This window comes from Copadichromis virginalis, linkage group LG10 (genome assembly GCF_057382275.1).
Source record: "Copadichromis virginalis isolate Kocher_CV1m ecotype Utaka linkage group LG10, C_Virginalis_male_GT1.1, whole genome shotgun sequence".
Lineage (NCBI taxonomy): Eukaryota > Metazoa > Chordata > Actinopteri > Cichliformes > Cichlidae > Copadichromis > Copadichromis virginalis.
The window spans coordinates 22351017-22370463 of NC_140627.1; the positions used below are offsets into that span (position 1 = coordinate 22351017).

The 19447-nt window shown below is 39.4% G+C and overlaps 1 protein-coding gene across 2 annotated transcripts in view; it reads left to right on the forward strand.

Annotated features, from left to right (window-relative positions):
- The window catches only part of LOC146700470 (glucocorticoid receptor-like), a 67727-nt gene that overhangs the window by 21119 nt on the left and 27161 nt on the right, over nt 1-19447 (forward strand). For both annotated transcript variants that reach the window (XM_085470686.1, XM_085470687.1), the window contains exon 3: nt 17115-17284. In XM_085470686.1, coding sequence (XP_085326812.1) covers nt 17115-17284 — 170 coding nt within the window. The remainder of the gene's footprint in view (nt 1-17114; nt 17285-19447) is intronic.

Sequence of the window (19447 nt, forward strand, 5' to 3'; positions counted from 1 at the left end):
CCACAATACTCCTGAACTCAAACACTTTTGTTTGGTGTTGAGCAACATCACAACATTTGTGCAGGATATGACTGTTTGAGGGCCTCCTTGACTTCTCAGTGGATTTCAATTCTCATTAGTTTGTGCAGTACAGCCTATCAATGACACTGAAAGTTAGATTTTTCTTTGTGTCCAATTCTATAACCTGTGAGCTGTGAGCTGTGGTGGATCATGAGCCAGATGAGCTACTGCGTTACTGACATTAAAAAATAATTTGGCCAGACTCATAACACTGGAGCTTTTTCATGCCTGAGTCACAGGCCAGCTTGTGTTCAGGCACACAGATAGTAAAGCTATTCCACTGAAAATGTACAGGCCTTCTTGTTTCAACACAGAAAATTCACCAAGAATTAAAAAAGGTCTCGACTGAGCAGAAAGTCCAAACATCAAAATGGGCTCTTTTATATTTTCATTTGCTGTATTATTATTATTATATTGATAAGTTAACATGTACACAGCATTTAAAGAATGTAGGCAACTGAGCTAGAGCTGGTTTTATTTTTATTTTCAGTTTTTTGTATATACCATCTGGTGACTTACTTCGCTGCATAATAAGACACTGAATTTTGTATCTTTCTAGTTTGACTGTGCATTATTTCAGATGGAAATGCCAAGAGACAAGAATGTAATATAATGACTGATGCATAACATTTAAATTCTTAAGTAAAGACCAAACACCTCATCATGGTTAAATTACAGTAAATTCCTTATACTCAAAGTATGGCTTTTGGTTTTGGTGATGTTCAGTGGTCCTATCTGTCCACACCTTTGAAAGATTTCTGGGACTGGAGAATTGAAGTGAATCTCCACCAAATTAATTCTGTAAATACTAAAATATTCAACTGTAAGTCAAGCTTAGAGTTTGTATGCATTTATTATTGAGTTTATCCTCCATTGGTTATTTGTGCTTTAGACTCCTGTGTTACTGTATTGTGATGTATTTCAAAGGTATACCCACTGCACTGCAAAAGCAGTCTTACTCACTATACACCAGCATACACTGATTTCACCTGACATCAGAAAATAAGCACAGAGTGTGGTTTGCAAAACATTTCAACCCACTTGTTAAATGAAACAAAGCTGATAAAACTGAGTGGTAGTCAGTTTAAACATGGGGTAAAATAAGCAATGGGGGGGTCTGTCTTTAAAAGATCCTTGCAAGACTTTTGACATATGTTTACTATGCACTGAAATGAAAAGACGACAGGATGGGTATGGTCAGATAAACAGTGATTTCAACAGGCAGGAGGACCTGGGGAAAATGGAAATTAGGTAAGTTTGTATGTGTATTCAGTTAAAACACACGTGTGCTTCCAGCTTACCTCTAATGCATTTGTTAGTGAAGTCTATGCTTTACTGTGTTTGCTCAATTACGGTTGACCCGCAGTGAAAAATGCTACTTTTTGCCATTAATGGTTCTGTTTACTTGTATTAAATCAATGCTGCAGATGGGATCCGGAAGGAGACAATTTGGGGAGATTTTTTGTTTACTTGTGGTTGACATTTCCTTTTTTATATTATTGTTTAAGCTATCTGTTCCCTGTGTGTGTTTCTAAACAACTAGAAAGCATATGGGTTCATTAATGTTAATAATTCCAAAAAATAGATTGTTTTTCAAGCTGACGCCAACTACTGGAAATCTAATATCAAACCTATTGTTTTTTTTCAGTGTTTTTTTTCTCATAACTGTTACCAATTACCCTCTTACATACTGGAAATTGTTGATAGCAAGAGAAGAAGGGTTATCAGACACACCTTCTCTAAGGTCTTCTCTCTTATCTTATCTGCTCCGCTTCATCAAGTCAATGAGTTTGCTTGAGCGAAATCTGACACATGGACGTTTCTTTCCTCCCTCACCCTGGGCCCAAAATCAGCTCAGGGGCTCATATTCCACTTGCTTTTCTCAGAGGAAACCGAAATGTGGGGTAGGGAGGGCAGTGTCCGAAGGGTGGGGCCTTCAGTAGTCCGAGCGCAAATCGGAATCTACACATCTAACTTCTTCCAGGGGGTTTTACAGTGGTTTCTTTTCATTTCATCACTTTTCAAGAAATCGGCTCATCCTCATCCTGCTTTTCTGTTTCCTTCTTTCACAACTTACTTATCTGTCTTCAAATAAGGCCATCTGAGTTGTGAAATCTGTGAAACAATTCTTGCAATGGAATGATCTCCCACTTTAAAAAAAAAAAAAAAAATTATATATATATATATATATATATATATATATATATCTTATATAAGCAAGTCAGTTTTCTCTTCATGTTTTCTCTGCTTTTTTTTTTTTTTTTTCGCTTTCCCTTTCGGCTGAGCAGGTTGGTTAAGGGGCTTTTTAAGCGCACTTTAGTGGGTTAACGATCAGCCTGTTTAATCCCATGGGTGTGTTTGAGCATGCATGGGTGTGTCTGGTGTGAGTGTGTGCATGTGTGTAAGAGATAGAGAGGAGGAGGATGATAACCTTGAGTGAATTGGAATCAGGATATCCAAAGAAAAGTAGCACTGTCCCTCATGGACTTGAGGTAAAAGTCTGCTTTTGCACCTTTGATGCTGCCCACAGAAACACAGCAGGAGAGTAAAGCTGCGCCAGCAAGGACCACAGGAGTCTCGCATCAAACGCGCAACCCATAAAAATCTATTATTTTTAGGGCTTTCACAAGCTTTTATTAAGGCTCTTCCAAGCTTGTGTGTGCATTTGCTTGGTTACGTGTTTGATTTGTTTTGTTTATTGGCTGTCTCTGTGTCTTTGTTTTGAGCTCTGTTGTTGTTGTCATAATGTATTAGCTTTCAATGAGTTTGGTACAGGCTAAGAAAACCATTGCTGCACTTTGACAGCTAAACAGATGCTGTTTCAGTTTTCTAATAGACGGTAAATATTTAATTGAAGTTGGTCATTACGCTCCAGACTGTACTGTTTGCAGTGCGCCTTGGGCTAGAGCGGAATAACTTGCCGGTGTTTTTGGCCAGAACAGGTTATGTAAACCGCAGTTGTGTGGTGTTTTATTTTTGTTTTTATTAAGCGTGACACCACCTGATTTTCAACCACATTTCTGGCCTCCATTAGCGACTTTTCTTAAAAGATATTTTGCTCCGTTGTTTTGTTTCTCCTCTTCTTAGGTTTAAGCGGGTTAGATTGTCCTAACCTATATTAGTGTCAGCTTGAAATTAGTTTACTACAGATAAAAAGACTGATAAATTCATGAGTAAACATGACAGGCAGTAACTTGTGACATGTAATGTCAATACTTTTGAGAACTGGGGGGAAAATTTTAGCTTGTCTGTAAAATCAACATGTTATTTAATAAGGGTCTCCTCCTGAGTACGACTGATGAAACAAACCTCCTACTTTTTTACAATAATTATTTTTTTCCCTTTGCAAATCTTGCACATAATGCTCAAGAGTTAAACATTTATGATGAAGCTATGAGCTATATGTGTGCTTGCTTACTAACAGTCCAGTGGCGCTCTACGCAACTTAATGTACTGTTTAAAGTAATCATTTTAGACTTTGTAGAACTGCTGTTTCTTTTTAACTGTAAAGCAAACAGAAAGGAAGCACAACTACATGAAAACAAGTTTTCCACTCTGCAGTTGCAGGCTGCAGACCAAAGCAGACTGACTGACAGGTTCTTAAGTAGACTTATCACTTAATCTTCTAACTGTATTTTCCAGCAGAATTATTTTGAATTAAGGAATAAACTGTCATCTGATGTGTATCAGATCACATCAGCCTTCCACTTTCCAGTGGTCTGCTGATAATGCGGGATACGTTTCAGTGTTAGAAAGAAATCATGTGGGTAAATCATAAACCCCTTATTAGCTTTTAAGAGAGTTCTAGGCTCTGTATCAGAATAGCAAAAAATTTTAATTATAATTCTTCTTTTTTTTTCTTCTGTACTGTTGATGACTGATTATCATTTCATGGTGCAATAAACACTTTGTCAAAGCTCTTTGTGAGAGGAAACTAGTTTGACAGAGTGATTGCATTGGGTTCTTTTTATTTAGTGTCGGTTCCTGAAACCAGTTCCCGTGTCGTTGTCTCCCCCCCCCCCCCCCCCCCCCCCCCCCGTGCAAGCAAACTCTTACTGCCCTGCTTCTGTGCTCCCATAGTTTTCTCACTGTACATCGACAGATTTCAATTTGCATCTACCAACTTCATTAATCTTTTTGCAGACAGGGGTGGGCGTATGTAAATGTAACCCTCTATTAGTCAGCCAAAGCCATCGCCACTCTTCTCTGCTAATGCTTCCAATGTAGCTGGAGACATTTTCTCTGGCCTGGCCTCTAGTAAGACTGCATGCATGTTTCCTTTTTTTCCCCCTCAGACCTCAGAAATTGATCTAAATGATAATAAAGTTAACCAACAGGCTGGTGAACCTAAATAATCTCAGCCAAGATAAACGTCAGGGAAAATGATCACTTTCCCTGCCGTGCTTCCTTTAAATTGTCACTCTCAGCACTTTTTGCTTGTTAGCAGGTAATGATATAGAAATCAAAGACGAGTCAGTCAGTATTCTTACTGCCATCTCGGTCTATGACTTCAGAAACATTAACCTTTTTTCATGCGGCGTGTCAGGACAGACACTGAGGTGATACCGGCGTTTCAGCTTCTCCTGCATTTACAAAAATAAGTCTCACAGTCTAGTATTTCATTGGGCCACTTTTACTTTTGATGCTAAGGTTATGGTTGCTTCTATTCTTACGCAGTGTTGCAGAGTGGAATTCATTTGTCTTTGAAATCTTGTATTGATGATGGGAGAGTCAGACTGCTGCATAAAGCCTTCTCCATCACATCCTAGAGATTCGCAGTGGGTTAAGGTCTGGACTCTGTGGTTGCCAGGCCATGTGTGAAGTAAAGAAAACACTTGTGACCTGGCCAGTATTGACACCCCTCCTGAATCACCATGAGTGTGCTTCTGAAAAGTTTTGTCCTGATCTATCCCCGGTGTCCAAAGCTCTAAGCTTTGCCATGTAGTTTTCCAGCTCCAGTACATTTCCTTATTATTATTTACATGTTCTGTACTATAATTACACATGAAGAAGGTTACTTTCAGTTACTTCCTTGTAACAAGGGGTCACTGCAGCAGATAGTTCTGCATAGATGATCTGGGAGATTTCTACACCAGATGCCAGGGGTTTTGTTTCTCTGGCTGAAACCAAATCAGCAATCTTTTACTTGACAAGCAAATGTGTGAACTACTACACTGCAGAGGCATCTTTTCCATTCATTCATTTATGTTTGCCTTTATCTCTTCTTCTTTTATTATTATTTTATTGAATAAAGCCTCGCGTAGCCACAAAATTGCAAGTTCTTCGACATGCAACACACACACATACTAACCTTAATGAAATATGAAATATACTAATCTGTATTTTTTTTCTTTTTCTTTTGTTTCCTTTCTTGTTTCTTTCCAGTTCTTTGTCTCTGTTTAGTATTGTGTTTTTTTTAATAACATATTGGGCAAACAAAGACAGAAAGAAAATGATGTCTCATGCTCCCTGAACCACTCTTTCTCAGTGTGAGTCTGATGAATCCTGGCGTTGTCATCTTGGAATATGTTTTAATCTCCTGCTTACTTCACTGATTCTTTCTTCATAATAAAAAAGCACGTTTTGGGCTTCTTATCCCAGCATTATCATTTTTTCCAGTTCTCTTAAACAGTTGGATGTTCACGTCTCTGTACAGTCCTTTACATGTTTATGCCATGATAAATATTTATTTAGCATAAATATTCTGTTAGGTAACTGCTTCTTGCTTAACATTGCATATGTTGTAAAACGAAAAGCAGCATGATAAGGAAATACTTTCTGTCACCCTTTCAGTACTTTTTAGTCAGCAGTACAATATTTCTGACATAATGTTAAAAATAGTGGTAATGATGACATTTATGGTAATTAGTCATGAGTTGCTGAGAGGAAAAGTGTCTTTCCTGTCAAAATGCTGTTGTGAGAGAGAAAGAGGAAAAAGTGCATGAAAGGAGAGAGGAGACTTTCTTCTGAGGCCGAAGCATTAAAATCCTAAATGAAGGCTAATTACATAAGAGGACAAGGGGAAATGCTGTGCACCCTGAGGCCTTGGCCATCTATCTGATTTAAGACACACAATGTGTCAGCGGTAAATCGAATCTGCAGGGAGCAATTGGAGGTTCTCTGCACACACACACACACACACACACACGCTTGTATTGTGATAAGGCTGCGCAGCACACAGGATTTATTGCACTGGTGTTAGAATTATCCTGTCATCTTCTTTATTTTATTAATCAGCTTTTGGTCAAAGATGTGATGGAAAAAAATGTTGAGCATTTGTTCCACTGTGAGGTTTTAGAGCACAGTGTTTGGCTTTGTGGTATCGGTAAAAGCGAGACGATTTTAGATGTGATGACTAGAAAATCTGTTTTATTTAAATTTTGACATTTTTGTCTCCTTTAAATAACAAATTAGCAACAAACTGACTATTTGTGATTTTTAATCAGTGATGACAAGTTCTTTTTAAGTTGTTTTGCAGAATCAATTTAGACTGCTTTGTAAAGAAGTGTATAATATTTTGAAATGTACTAAAGTAGAACAGGGTTGTAGGAAAAAAAAGGTGACACGTGAGTGGTTGTACTTGAAATATTCCATTCTTTCACAGTTATATATGTTAAATAGCAAATGATTAACTTTTCGTTTTTAAATGTAATTGTTTAGCTGCTCCTGGGCTTTATTGTATTCATCTATTAAAAGCTGCCTGTTGTATTCAAATGGCACACTGTATTTTATTATACACTGTATATACTTATAAAAATGTAACATGCTACTGGTCTGAAAAAGTAGATCATCTGTATCTCACACTGGAATAAACTTGCAAGATTGTGCCATTGCCCTTCATTTTGCTCCCTGTGGTCGACACCATGTGGCCCAATTTCCTGTAAAGCTCCACATTCCAATACAGCATAACTTCTCTCCAGGGATTTAGCACGTGACCTCATCTAGCCTAAACCATGCCCTTCTCAGAGAGAAACAGTAGAAGTTTTGTCTCTTGGTTAACTGCTCTCCTCTGTTCTGCAGATTATCTTGTACATCAAAGTGGAGAAGGGCCTTACTGTTAACACACTTTGCAGTTTGACTCTTACTGTAGCTTTGATTTGTTCCTTCCTGGCTTCGTCTGCCTACGCACATGCGCTTGTCTTTGCTGACTGTGTAACTGAAGTGGGGCACAGAGACGAGACTCCTGCAGGGTAGTTTTGGTGATGCTGCACGTTCTCTGCCATCTGTCTGTCTGTCTGGATCTTAGTAATGACATGCTCAACATCATTACTGTAAATGATAAAGTACCGGTACAAGAGAAATGGTGAAAAGAATAGCAGGGATTAATTGCTGCGATGGGGGATTAGCAGAAACAAGGAAAGAAATGCCCTTATAAGAGTTCACATTACAAATGGAATACTGGCCTACAGTGTCTCAAAATCAACTCAATTAATCTAAATATGTTAATAATAATGGATTGGATTTATATAGCGCTTTTCAAGGCACCCAAAGCGCTTTACAATGCCACTATTCATTCACTCTCACATTCACACACTGGTGGAGGAAAGCTACAGTTGTAGCCACAGCTTCCCTGGGGCAGACTGACAGAAGCAAGGCTGCCATATCGCGCCATCGGCCCCTCTGGTCAACACCAGTAGGCGGTAGGGTAAAGTGTCTTGCCCAAGGACACAATGACCAGGACAGAGGGCCCGGGGATCAAACCGGTGACCTTCCGGTTACAAGGTTACAAATGCGCTTCCCAACCCCCAGCGCCCCGGTCGCCCAAATAAACAAGTTGTTAAATATTATTAGCCCTTTAATACTTAAATAAGTATTATCCCTTCTACAACCAACTGTCCTACTCTACCCTACCCACCCCATCTCTTCTTTGTTTTTGTTTTTTATTTTTGGTTGTTGTTTATATCTTTTTCCCCTAAAATATTAAAGCATGTAAGCTGCTAATGTCATTATACACTCACAGGTCTTTATATTAGTTACACATTGTTAGTGGGTTCCTCGTTCATGCTCAGAACTGCTTTAATTCTTCGTGGCATTGCTTCAACAAAGTGCTGGACAGACCCATATTGACATGATAGTATCACACAGTTGCTGCAGACTTGTCAGGTGCACATTCATGATGTGAATTTCCTGTTCTACCACATCCCAAAGGTGCACTGCTAGATTGGGATCTAGTGACTACGAAGGTCTTTTGAGTGCAGTGAACTCATTGTCATCAAGAAACCAGTTTAAGATTATTTGAGATTTGTGACATGGTGCATTATCCTGTAGCCATTGTAAGATGGGTACACTGTGGTCGTAAAGGGACACACGTGGTCAGGCTGCGGTGTGGTGGTGTAAACAATGCTCAGTTGGTACTAAGGGACCCAAAGTGTGCCAAGAAAACGTCCCCCCATACCATTACACCACTAGCAGCAGTCTCAGCTAGTAATACAAGGCAGGAAGGATCCATGCTTTCATATTTTTAAGCCAATTTCTCACCTCGCAATTCAAACAAACAAAATGTGGCAGCAGAAACTGAGACTCATCAGGCCAGGCAACATTTTTCTAATCTTTGTCGTTCAATTTTGTTAAGCCTCTGTGAATTATAGACTCAGTTCCTTGTTCTTACCTGACTGGAATGGTACTTTTGTGGCTTTCTGCTGCTCTAGCCCATCTGCTTCAAGGTTTGATGAAGCTTTCAGAGATGCTCTTCTGCACACCTTGGTTGCAAAAAGTGGTTATTTAAATAACTATTGCATTCCTATCAGCTCAAGTCAGTCTAGCTATTCTCCTCTGGCATCAACAGGACATTTTTGCCCCAATAAACTGCCGCCCACTGAATATTTTATCTTAGATGGACCATTCTCAGTAAACTCTAGAGATAGCTGTGTGGGAAAATCCCAGCAGATTCGGCAGTTTCTTAAATACTCAGACTAGCCCATCTGGCATCAACAACCATGCCACTGAAATCACCTTTAATCCTCATTGCGAAACTTGTTTTGAACTTTAGGTCATCCTGACTGTTACTACATGCATGAATGCAATAGATTGCTGCCATGTGATTGGCTGAACAGGCATCGGGGCAGCTGGACAGGTCTTCCTAATAAAGTGTAGGTATAATGTTGAATATTCCCTATAAACAGTTTTTAAATAGTCTAGTTATTTGTTTTCACAACACAACAGCATATCATAAATCCCCAAAGCCTTAGAAAATCCAAAACACGAAGCTACTGAGAGAGAAAAGCCTTTAAAGCTAAACTATTTTGCAGCAGCTCTGAATCAGGTCATCCACTGCTTTAATTATCTTCTCTTGTAATTCTTGTTCTTGTAAAAGAACTACTTCCTAATGTAATGTTATGCTTAATCATAACATTAAGATGATTGCTGTGCAGCGCTTTGCATTGTGTTTACTTCACCACTGAGCAACCCTGACTACACAGTGCAAGTTGAAGGAATAAATTCCACTAATTCCTGATGAAAAGAGGCGACAGAACAGATTGAAGTAACTAATTTAGTTCTAAAAATTCCCCAGTTCACTGCCTGCCACAGTGGAAATGAGTGCTAATGAGATGTCTTTGTGTCCACTTTCCTAATGATTCTTTGTGGGCATCTGCAGAGGTGTGGACTCGAGTCACATGACTTGGACTCGAGTCAGACTCGAGTCATTAATTTTATGACTTTTAGACTTGACTTGAAAAAATGTTCTAAGACTTGTGACTTGACTTGGACTTTTACACCAATGACTTGGGACTTGAATTGGACTTGAACCGGTTTACTTGAAAAGACTTGATATTTTACCCCAAATATAAAATTTAACATGCATATTATATAGAGATTGAAAATGTGACGTCATTCACGGGTAGAACCGCAAAGGATTCTGGGAACTCGTGGCAAGCGGTACTAGCGCACGCAGGCTTTCAATTAAAATCAGTTATACAGCGATAAAAAGAAACACAAAAATGTCAAGAAGCTGTTGTATTATTAACTGCAATAGCCGGTCGCATGACAGCCACGGGAAGCCGACGGGTAAAGAGATCGGTTGTTATCGGATTACGTCGTTGAAGAGAAATTGTTCAAGCCATGTTTCCGAAGTAACAAAGATGCGACGGATGGCCTGGATTGCAGCCATTCAAAGATCAAATATAACGTCCCAGAACACTCCAGCTCACAGGTTAGTCTGCTCCAAGCATTTACACGAAGGTCAGTGTTTTTTAGTAGTTAATACGTCATTTTCATAACATAATTGGTGATATAGGTTACAAGCAAGTCTGGCGCTGAACAGAAATTGTCGCGCTATGCTCCTTTATTTATTGTGCATAAATAGTGAATTGTCCTGACACAATATTGCGTTTCGCTTCTGTTATTATGGTACATTGACAAAAACATATACTTTTATTCACAGGATAAAACAGGTTTTTTGTATCACTAATTGCCCAGTGCGATTACAGCATACAATATTGTTGTCACTGCTGCATTTCTGTGATGCTACCAGAAATTATTTCCACTACTAATTAATTACCGTTGAGCTCAAAGGTCCTATTAATAAACGGTTAAGGAATGTGTATTTATGACGACAATTTGTGAGACTGGTAAACTTATGATACGTACGATGGTCTTTCGTTCGACACGGTGCGTTTCAAGGTCCTGCACCCATCTGTCGGTAAACTGTACCTGGGCTTGTTGCAGTGACCTGAAGTTACTAAACTTCATGAGTGTGTGCACTCACTCCAAGAACCGTATGATTATAAATATGCATATAAATATGCTAAGATGAGATAGCTGACTTCATCTAACTAGCAAATGTTGTCCAGGCTATGTTGGTGATACAGTTTTTTTTTAATGTGTATGATATTTTTGTCATGCGATTTTAAAGCCGGTCCTACAACCGCATCCAAGAATAACATGCAGCTTATCTCAGAACTGTCGGTGAAAATTATTCTTGGAGCTAGGTTTAATTGAGCTGCATTTTAAAGAGGTGCAATTTCACAATTTGTGTATATTTTCTAAGTTCACTATTTTGTCATGTGTTGAGAAAAACACAGATTTTAAAATTACATGGTCTAATATTTACATTTAGCATATAACTGCAACATGCTTTTTTTCGTTGTTTTTTTTTTTTTAAAGACTCGAAAGGACTTGAAATTCAAAGTTTCAGACTTGTGACTTGACTCGGACTTTTACACCAGTGACTTGAGACTCGACTCTGACTTGCCTGACATTACTTGAGACTTGACTTGAGACTTGAGGATAAAGACTTGAGACTTACTTGAGACTTGCAAAACAATGACTTGGTCCCACCTCTGGGCATCTGTGTCTGGTGTATATTTGAGAATAGCAGCATTGAGGGAAGGAGAAGGAGAAGACGCAGTAGCAATAGCATGGCACAAACTGTTGCTACGTGTGAGAGGAAGTCAAACTGTTAGGCTGAGGTACTTATTTGTGCTTTCACTTGTGTCCTATCTTTTTGAACTTCATTTTAAAACCATCCTCAAAAAGAGCTGGTGGACAATTTGTTGAGTAGGTTTTTTTGAAGTTATGTTCATGTCATAGTAGTTGAGACATAATTTACGCTTGATATTTACGCATTTTCTAGTATTACCAAATTGAGCGGACTATAGTTCAGCACTCCTTGCATGAAGGTGAGAAGGGATGCCAGCAACAGATTTGAGTGCCGTACACTTTCCTTCTTACAGGCTGCATGGCACAAAGACTTTTTCAGGGAGGTATAAATGCAACATTTGAAGAAACCGTCATGCTTTCATTTTTTTCTATTGAGTCTCACATCTGTTTGATGTTTGCTTCGAAGACACTTTGAAAATACTTTGTGAGGATAGTCGCGAACAAATGTTCAAGTTTTAGGTTGGGGAAGAAGTGACTGATGCTATGAAATGATGATTGAAATGACAGCCGTGCGTAGGAGATTTAGACATTCACATGCGAGGATGGCAGAGTTGGTGGGTGAGTGTTGTTTAGCAAGAGGAAGAAGGGAGACGAAAAGAGGGAGCCATGACACAATCACATGACAATTTTTGAAACAAGGGTAGCTTTATAACCCCGCTCCTCTCTGGCAACCAAAGGCTCTGCTTAAGTAATTTGAAGACCAGATCAACAAACCCACACAGGTTCCTATTAGCAACACAAACTGAAAACACACACACACGTACGCCATGTATTCCCGTTCCCGGGTAGGTGAGTTGGATAATCCCATGACTCGCCTGACCTCCTCCATACTCCCTGCAAGTAGTGAATCTGGATTGGCTGAGAGGCCGGGCTGGGGTGGGGTTGGAGGGCGTCCGCCCCAGCGGCCGTAATGCGAATATTATATAACTTGGGAAATGAGGTAGAGTGAGGGGGGTGAGCAGTGAGAAAGGAAGAGAGAGGAAGAGAGAGACGGATGTGAAGAGAGTGAGGAAGTGAGAGTAGCAAGAGGCAACAAAGGAAGAGTACAGTAAAACGGTAAAATTACACAATGGCTTAAAAAATGGAGAACAGACTTATTGTTTTTATATTTTACTACACTGACTAATATTTGCTAGAGCAGGGACGCAGGCTACTTTTCCTGTGCCATCTTATGTGAAACTGTCAGACTTCCTTTCTTTTCAAAACCCAGGGCTTTTGTTACACAACAGATTTCAAATTTGAAACTTGTGCTACGTGTCAAGAATTATTTGCAGCATTTGTTGTTTTGTTTTGTTTTGCAAATATCATTCATAAAAATTACATATTTACAATCAAATATATCTAAAATAAACCTGCAAATCTCAGTTAAAATCATAAATCAGTGTCCAAACAGCTTTTTATTTTTTGCTTGTCAGTTAAAAATTCCACATAAAAATGTTGACGTTTTATCGAATGGAGCAGCTACAGTCACTTTCGGTATGCGTCAGGATCCAACACTGTGAATGCTCTTATTTTCTACATCCCTCCCATGGGCACCTCATACTTTCTGCTCCCACACATTAGCCTAAAAAAGCTTTGATCTGAATGGAAAAACTAGGCTTACTGTATATCAGTTCCCACTGTAGTTACTGCTATATGATTCCCCAGTGACAGATCAGGTCAGCTCAGTTCACGCAGTCTCTCCATGGTTGCTACGGGCAATTTATTTATTTAAGACTGTTGTCCATGCTGCTCTATGTCTTCTACTGCTATATCACATAATTTTTACTGGTGTCCATTAAACAACACGTTACTGCAATTAGTTATAAATCAGGATCCATTTTAATGGAATGTAGTTTACAATGAACACCATATGCTATTTTTAGACACATACTATTTCTTAGCATGTGTTCAAACACAAACGCACGCAGCGAAAGCGATGTTTGTAGGTAGAAGTAAAAGGGTGTGGGAAGTCACTGTCATCATGGCCCAGCCTTTACTTTCCTTCATTTGCCTTTTAAGACCAGGTTCTAGACTGATGCAGCAAAGTCCGTGCAGTAAATCACAAATACACACACACACGTTCCAAAGGCAGTTTGGGTGATGAAAGAGCAGCAAAGGGCAATGAACTGCAACCTGCTTTTTGTGTTTATTCGTGCCTTTTCCTCAAACCCCCCCACTGGAAAGTATTGGTTAATGCGTATGTAGGTGGGTTAATACACTTCTCTTTTCTGCATGTGTACATTTGGCACTTTGTGTCTTAATCACTGTGCAGAGTTGGCTTGTTTGTCAGTACATACAAACCCTGTTGCCCGTGTGAGTGTGTGCATCAGAGAACGATCGACTGTGTGCACGTCTGCTGTGTTCTAGCCCAGTATGCATTCCTAATGAGGCTTGACTCTGTGCTACATGGCTCAGAGCCACACATGATGTCTCAGCAGTGGGAGGAGCATATGAAATGGCTCGCAAGTAGGGGTGGGGGGTTATAAATCTTTAATCCAAACACCACCCTGTGGTCATTTTACATTACCAGCAGTTGAGTCATGCCGTAACAGACCAGAACAGAAATTTGTAGCATGTGACATTTTGTTGTTGTTGTTTACTGAACTTTTAAACATTAAAAATGAGAATAAAAGAAGTGATAAGATAATTTTTTTAAACATATAGCTACTCTACATTGCAGTTGTGTTAATTTTGACAGGATATTTTGTTTTAGTCTTAGCCATAATTTTGGCATCTAAATTCTTTTATTTTTAATCTAGCTTAAGTTGATTAAATATTATAACATTATAGTAGACTCAATATGAGATTTATTCAGTTGACCCAAAATAAAAAGTGTAAAAGTTGGTCATGAGGGTTGCTCCATGTGGTTTTCAAAGCATCTTCTTTTCAGTGATATCAAATACAAAATGTGTCCATATGTCTACTGCCCTCTTCTTCCCAAGCAGTTGATATTTTGTCACATTTTCATGACAAACAGGGAACATGAAAGCTAGCTGTATTATTTGCCAGTGCAAGAGACTTCTTCAGTTTTAATAAGATCAACTACAATTGTGAGCTAGATGGCTGAAAATCTAAACAGACACATTGCCTCCACTTCAGCTGCAGAGGATGAGGTGCCTGCATTTGTCAGTCTTTCTAAACTTCTGTGTTTACATTTGTTTAAATCGGATGATTGGTCACAGGTGGTCTCCCACTTCACTGGCCACTTTTTTGGGGTCTCCTAGAAGTCCAGATATTTACAGCTCAAGCTCTGCCCCATAATAAGTGTCCACAGTTTCGTCAGTTGCTCCTTTAAGTAGACGAGTAATGAGAGCACCAGAAAGATGAGCACATAGCAGGAGCATTTGCCAACATTCACAGAGTTCCAGTGTGGCAAATAAAGTTTAAACACATTGAAAGTTGATTTGATTTCCATCAGTCTATACTCTTCCGTTTATCCTTAGAAGCAACGACCATAGGATGAGAGGCAGGGTACACCCTGGACAGGTTGCTAGTCTGCTTCAGGGCTAACACAGAGAGACAGACAAACCATTCACACTCATATTCAAACCTCTCGGGAAAAAAAAGAAATAAAGGGTTTTATGTCCACTGAAATGCTTGGGCTTTTAACTCTTTTAAGGTCTGCTTGAATTTTCATTGTAGCATCCCAAATGGGCGTGTTGGGGAAATTCCACATTTGCAAAAGCAAATTTTATAGACTTAATTTACAATATTATGCAATACCTGTCATAATGAGGTATTCTGTGTTTGTTTCCTTACGATTATGGCTCAGTTGCTCATGCTGGAAATGATTTACCTAATGACTTCAGATTTGAAAAGCTGTGACACCACAAGTGGAGTTGTTTGCCAGGTTGATGATGAACAAATAGCATAGATGTTTGTTTTTGGTATGATCCTCATTGTTAAAACAACTCATTTAAAAAGTCCTGTGAAAGGACCGCATCGAGCCCTTTGAAAACACGACTGTAGCAGAAATGAAAAATAATCGCCCATCAGTATATTTGTGTAAAACTCTGCCAGATCCCTTGTGTTAAGGAAGGATCTGAATGTAGCACACACACTAGCATATTTTGGCTATGTAATGACAATAGCCTTTTAACTGACATATCATGTAATTAAAATTAGCAGTCATTCAGTTGTTATAAAAATCCTTATAAGTAATCCCATCTTGCATCAGGATCACTGGTGTGTCCTAATATATGGACTATGTACAGGATCAACTGAACAATAAGGGGAAAAGGACTGTTTTGTATATACATTGTCTGCACGTAACCTATATGTGCCAAATTTGATTAGACTATTGAAGCAGATTACTGTACTTCCAGCTGAAACTCCTAATAGTTTCAATTTGTGGGTTTGATGAACCATACTTAGCCTCTGAGGTTATAGTGATGCAGAAAACTAGGTCTGAAATTGATATTTAACAGAGGTGCATTTATTTTTGTGGTGCAATGGAACAGTACTTGTGGAAAAAGTATTCTGTGTTTTGTGATTGCATACTTTGCTCAGATGGGGATCAGAAGTTTAGCTGGGACTGCATTCCGAATCCAGATACCATTCGAACTTGGCTGCGTTGGAGTCATCTTGACTAGCTCACCATAGATATGAATAGACATCTTAGCTTAAGGTGTCTTCCAAGATCCATCAACGCTACTCCCCTTGGTTGCGGTCCAATTTACATAAGCAAGTGTCGTCTTTCCAGTGACCATCAGAAGCTAGGCCCTGTGAATTTGGGTCATGCTTTTTTAGATAGCAGTGCTGCTGATCTGTGAGGTGGATTCAGAGTTCCAGTTAATGTAATCCACTGTACTTTCCAGTTCTGATTGAACATGTGGAGAAAATGGACAGCAAAACACTTGAAGCCTTAGTTGAGAAGTGATGTTGTATCAGCACTGGAGCCAAGATATCTGTGGACCTAAACGCAAAGTCATTGTCAGGCTTAGCAAGCTAATCCTATTACATAATCCCCATATACATTCCAACTAGTGTGCTACCAAAACAAACAACAGGGGAAAGATTTAAGTCCTTTAATGCGGTCAAATTCCTGTGATGGATTACACGGCAGTGTCAGTCGAACACAGCAGACGTAATGTATTCTTGGTTTGCATCCTGCCACTTAACTTGCAGTGCAGCTGTCAAGTTGGTCTTAGTGACTAGTTAAGCCTCACAGTGCACTTCATGTATGTAAATCTCTCAGTTGGAAATAACAACGTGTATGACTGTGTGTGATTACACAAGAAGTATAAAATTCTTTACTTTGTATCGTAACACACTTAGAAGATTGGACTGAGATTTAGAGCCTAGATACAGCACAGAGAAGCTGTTAGTGATAGGCTTCATTGGATTTGGCTTAGAGTTGATTTGTTTTTCACTTTAAGCATTCATTAATGAAAAGACATCTGGCTCATCATTGCGTTGTGTCAACCTGGGGAAAACACTGCAAACACTATGAGGGTTTGAATTCCGATGAGGGATGCATTTTTTTTTTATCACCCTAAGATTTGAGTCGGTTCTTTGTTCTGTCTCTGTAATACTGTGTATATTTGGGATCCGTTTACAGAAAATTGCATGACTAAATTTGGGCTCATTCAAAGGTGGTGTGAATGAGTCACCCTACACATGACATTTCCATGCTGCAAATCAGCATTCTTGACACATGTTTTCCCCCTCTTTCCTCTCTCTACATATTACAGTTCATCACCCAGAGAAGGAGAGATCAGCAGCTCTGTGGTACCTGCCCAATCCAAGACCAGCGGGCAGACTCATAAGATCTGTTTGGTGTGCTCAGATGAGGCCTCTGGATGCCATTACGGGGTTGTAACATGTGGCAGCTGCAAGGTTTTCTTCAAGAGAGCCGTTGAAGGTTGGTCTCCCGCAATCTGCACCCACTGCCTCAATCACTCAGACACGGCACACTCCTCATTAATGCTGGAAATTCAGTTTTACTTTGAATGATGGTACTATGGATGTTTAAATTACATATGCTTATATACATATGCACTAAATTGCTAGTATTTATTACAAGTTTTCTCCCATTACACTACAGCTCTTGATGCTTCTGCACATCTCTGCTCTGTCCTGAAGAAGAAAATTTAATGATTTCTCCAAGTTCAGGGTCACAGTTGAATAGTAGAGTGCAGGGTGAGATCTTATTTCTTCAATTGTTTGTGGGTTTAGTACATTAGTTGTATTTCTCCACCTCTTTTATTCCCCTTCTTGTTTGTTATGCCCCAAAGCAGGGACTGCTTACAACTGGTTTTGATTACCAACAAAACAAAAGCGTGCAGAGGAAAGGCCGTAATCCAGAAATATCATCTTTCCATTTTCTTTTCCAGCTTTCCAATAAAGTGGCCACGCTCTCTAGCCAATTTATTAGGTACACCTTACCATACTGGTTTAGACCCCCTTTGCCCTAATTGTTCATGGCATCGATTCAGAAAGGTGCTGGAACCATTCCTCAGAGATTTCAGTACATGACCTGTTAGCATCACACAATCGCTGCAGATTTGTTGGCTGATAAGACTCTCCGGTTCCACCACAGGCCAATGTGCTTGGGATTATTCAAGCTTTGTGAGGCTGAGGCGTTTAAGCAATGCTCAGTTGGTGTGAAGGGACCAAAAATGTGCCAAGAAAGTATCCCCCACACTGTTGCAACACCACCACCAGCCTGACCGCTTTTATACAAGACAGAAGGGATCCATGCTTTCATGTTGTTTACACTAAATTCTGACCCTGTTGTTTTCAAATGTTTTCAGTTGTCCAATTTTGTTGAGTCCATGTGAATTTGTAGCTTTAGTTTCCCATTCTTAGCTGGCAGGAGTGGGACCTTGTGGGTTCTTCTGCTGCTGTAGTTCATCTGCATCAGAGTTTGACATGCTGTGCGTTCGGAGATACTCTTCACCATATCTTGATTGGAACAAGTTATTGTTGGTTTCCTAGCAGCTCAAAGCACGGTGGCCATTCCTCTGACCTCTGGAAAAAATACCCAGAGAATGCCAGGGCATTCTAGATACTTGCCACTCATTAGATGTTTTCTCTTTATTGGACCATTTTCTGTAGCCCCCAGAGATGGTTCTGTGGGAAAATCTCAGCTCAGAATACTCAGACCAGCCAGTTGCTGCCATGCAGCTTTCTGTGTACATATCTGTGTTAACAAGCAGTTGAGCAGGTGTACCTAATGAAATGTCTAGTGAGCGTATCTTCTAATGGGGTACAGGCAAGGTATTTGATTTTATTTGATTATATTTTTGTTGAATCACAGTGGTTACATAGACCTATTTAATATGTGCACAAACAAGTAAGAAAAGGTTAGCTACATATGTACTTCAATGTGCATATTTATCTCTAAATGGTTTGTGTGTCAGAATGCTTTGGAGGGACGGGCAAGAATGCATTTGACAAACCGTATTTTGCATTAAATGCTTTTACTGTCATGCATTCATCCCTGAGCTTCTCTTCTGCTCTCTTTCCATTCCCTTTCTTTCTACAAGCTGCCTCTGCAGATGTGTTACAGGTTGCTTAGATAGGGTTTTCTGAGGTGTATTTTAAGTCATTATTAGCGACTAACCCTAACCCTAAGACATCAACTTCAATTTATCATTGCCCAAACTTACTGAATATGCACAGAAATGACTCACTTAATTTCAGGTATCAGTTAACATAGCCCTGTCCTTTTCTTTCATTTCTATGCGTTGCTGGTGAAAGAATACCTCGCGATCAGACTTGCTTTAGGGAAATCATTACTCTGAATATTTGGGGACACGGTGTAGATGGATTATTTGACTTCTGCAGCAGTTAAGGATTAACTGGGCCGGTTTTTAATGGAATTTATTATAGAAACATTTCACAGTCTCCAACATAGAAACGGAAAAAAGTATCAGACAAACTGATACAGATAGACTGAAACTGGAAACAAGAACCCTTGGTATGCCCTGAATTATATCCTGATATCTACGATATTTACTTCTATGGTATACTAAGATCATGATTAACGGTTATCCAGCATGTCGGTATTTGTTATGCAGTG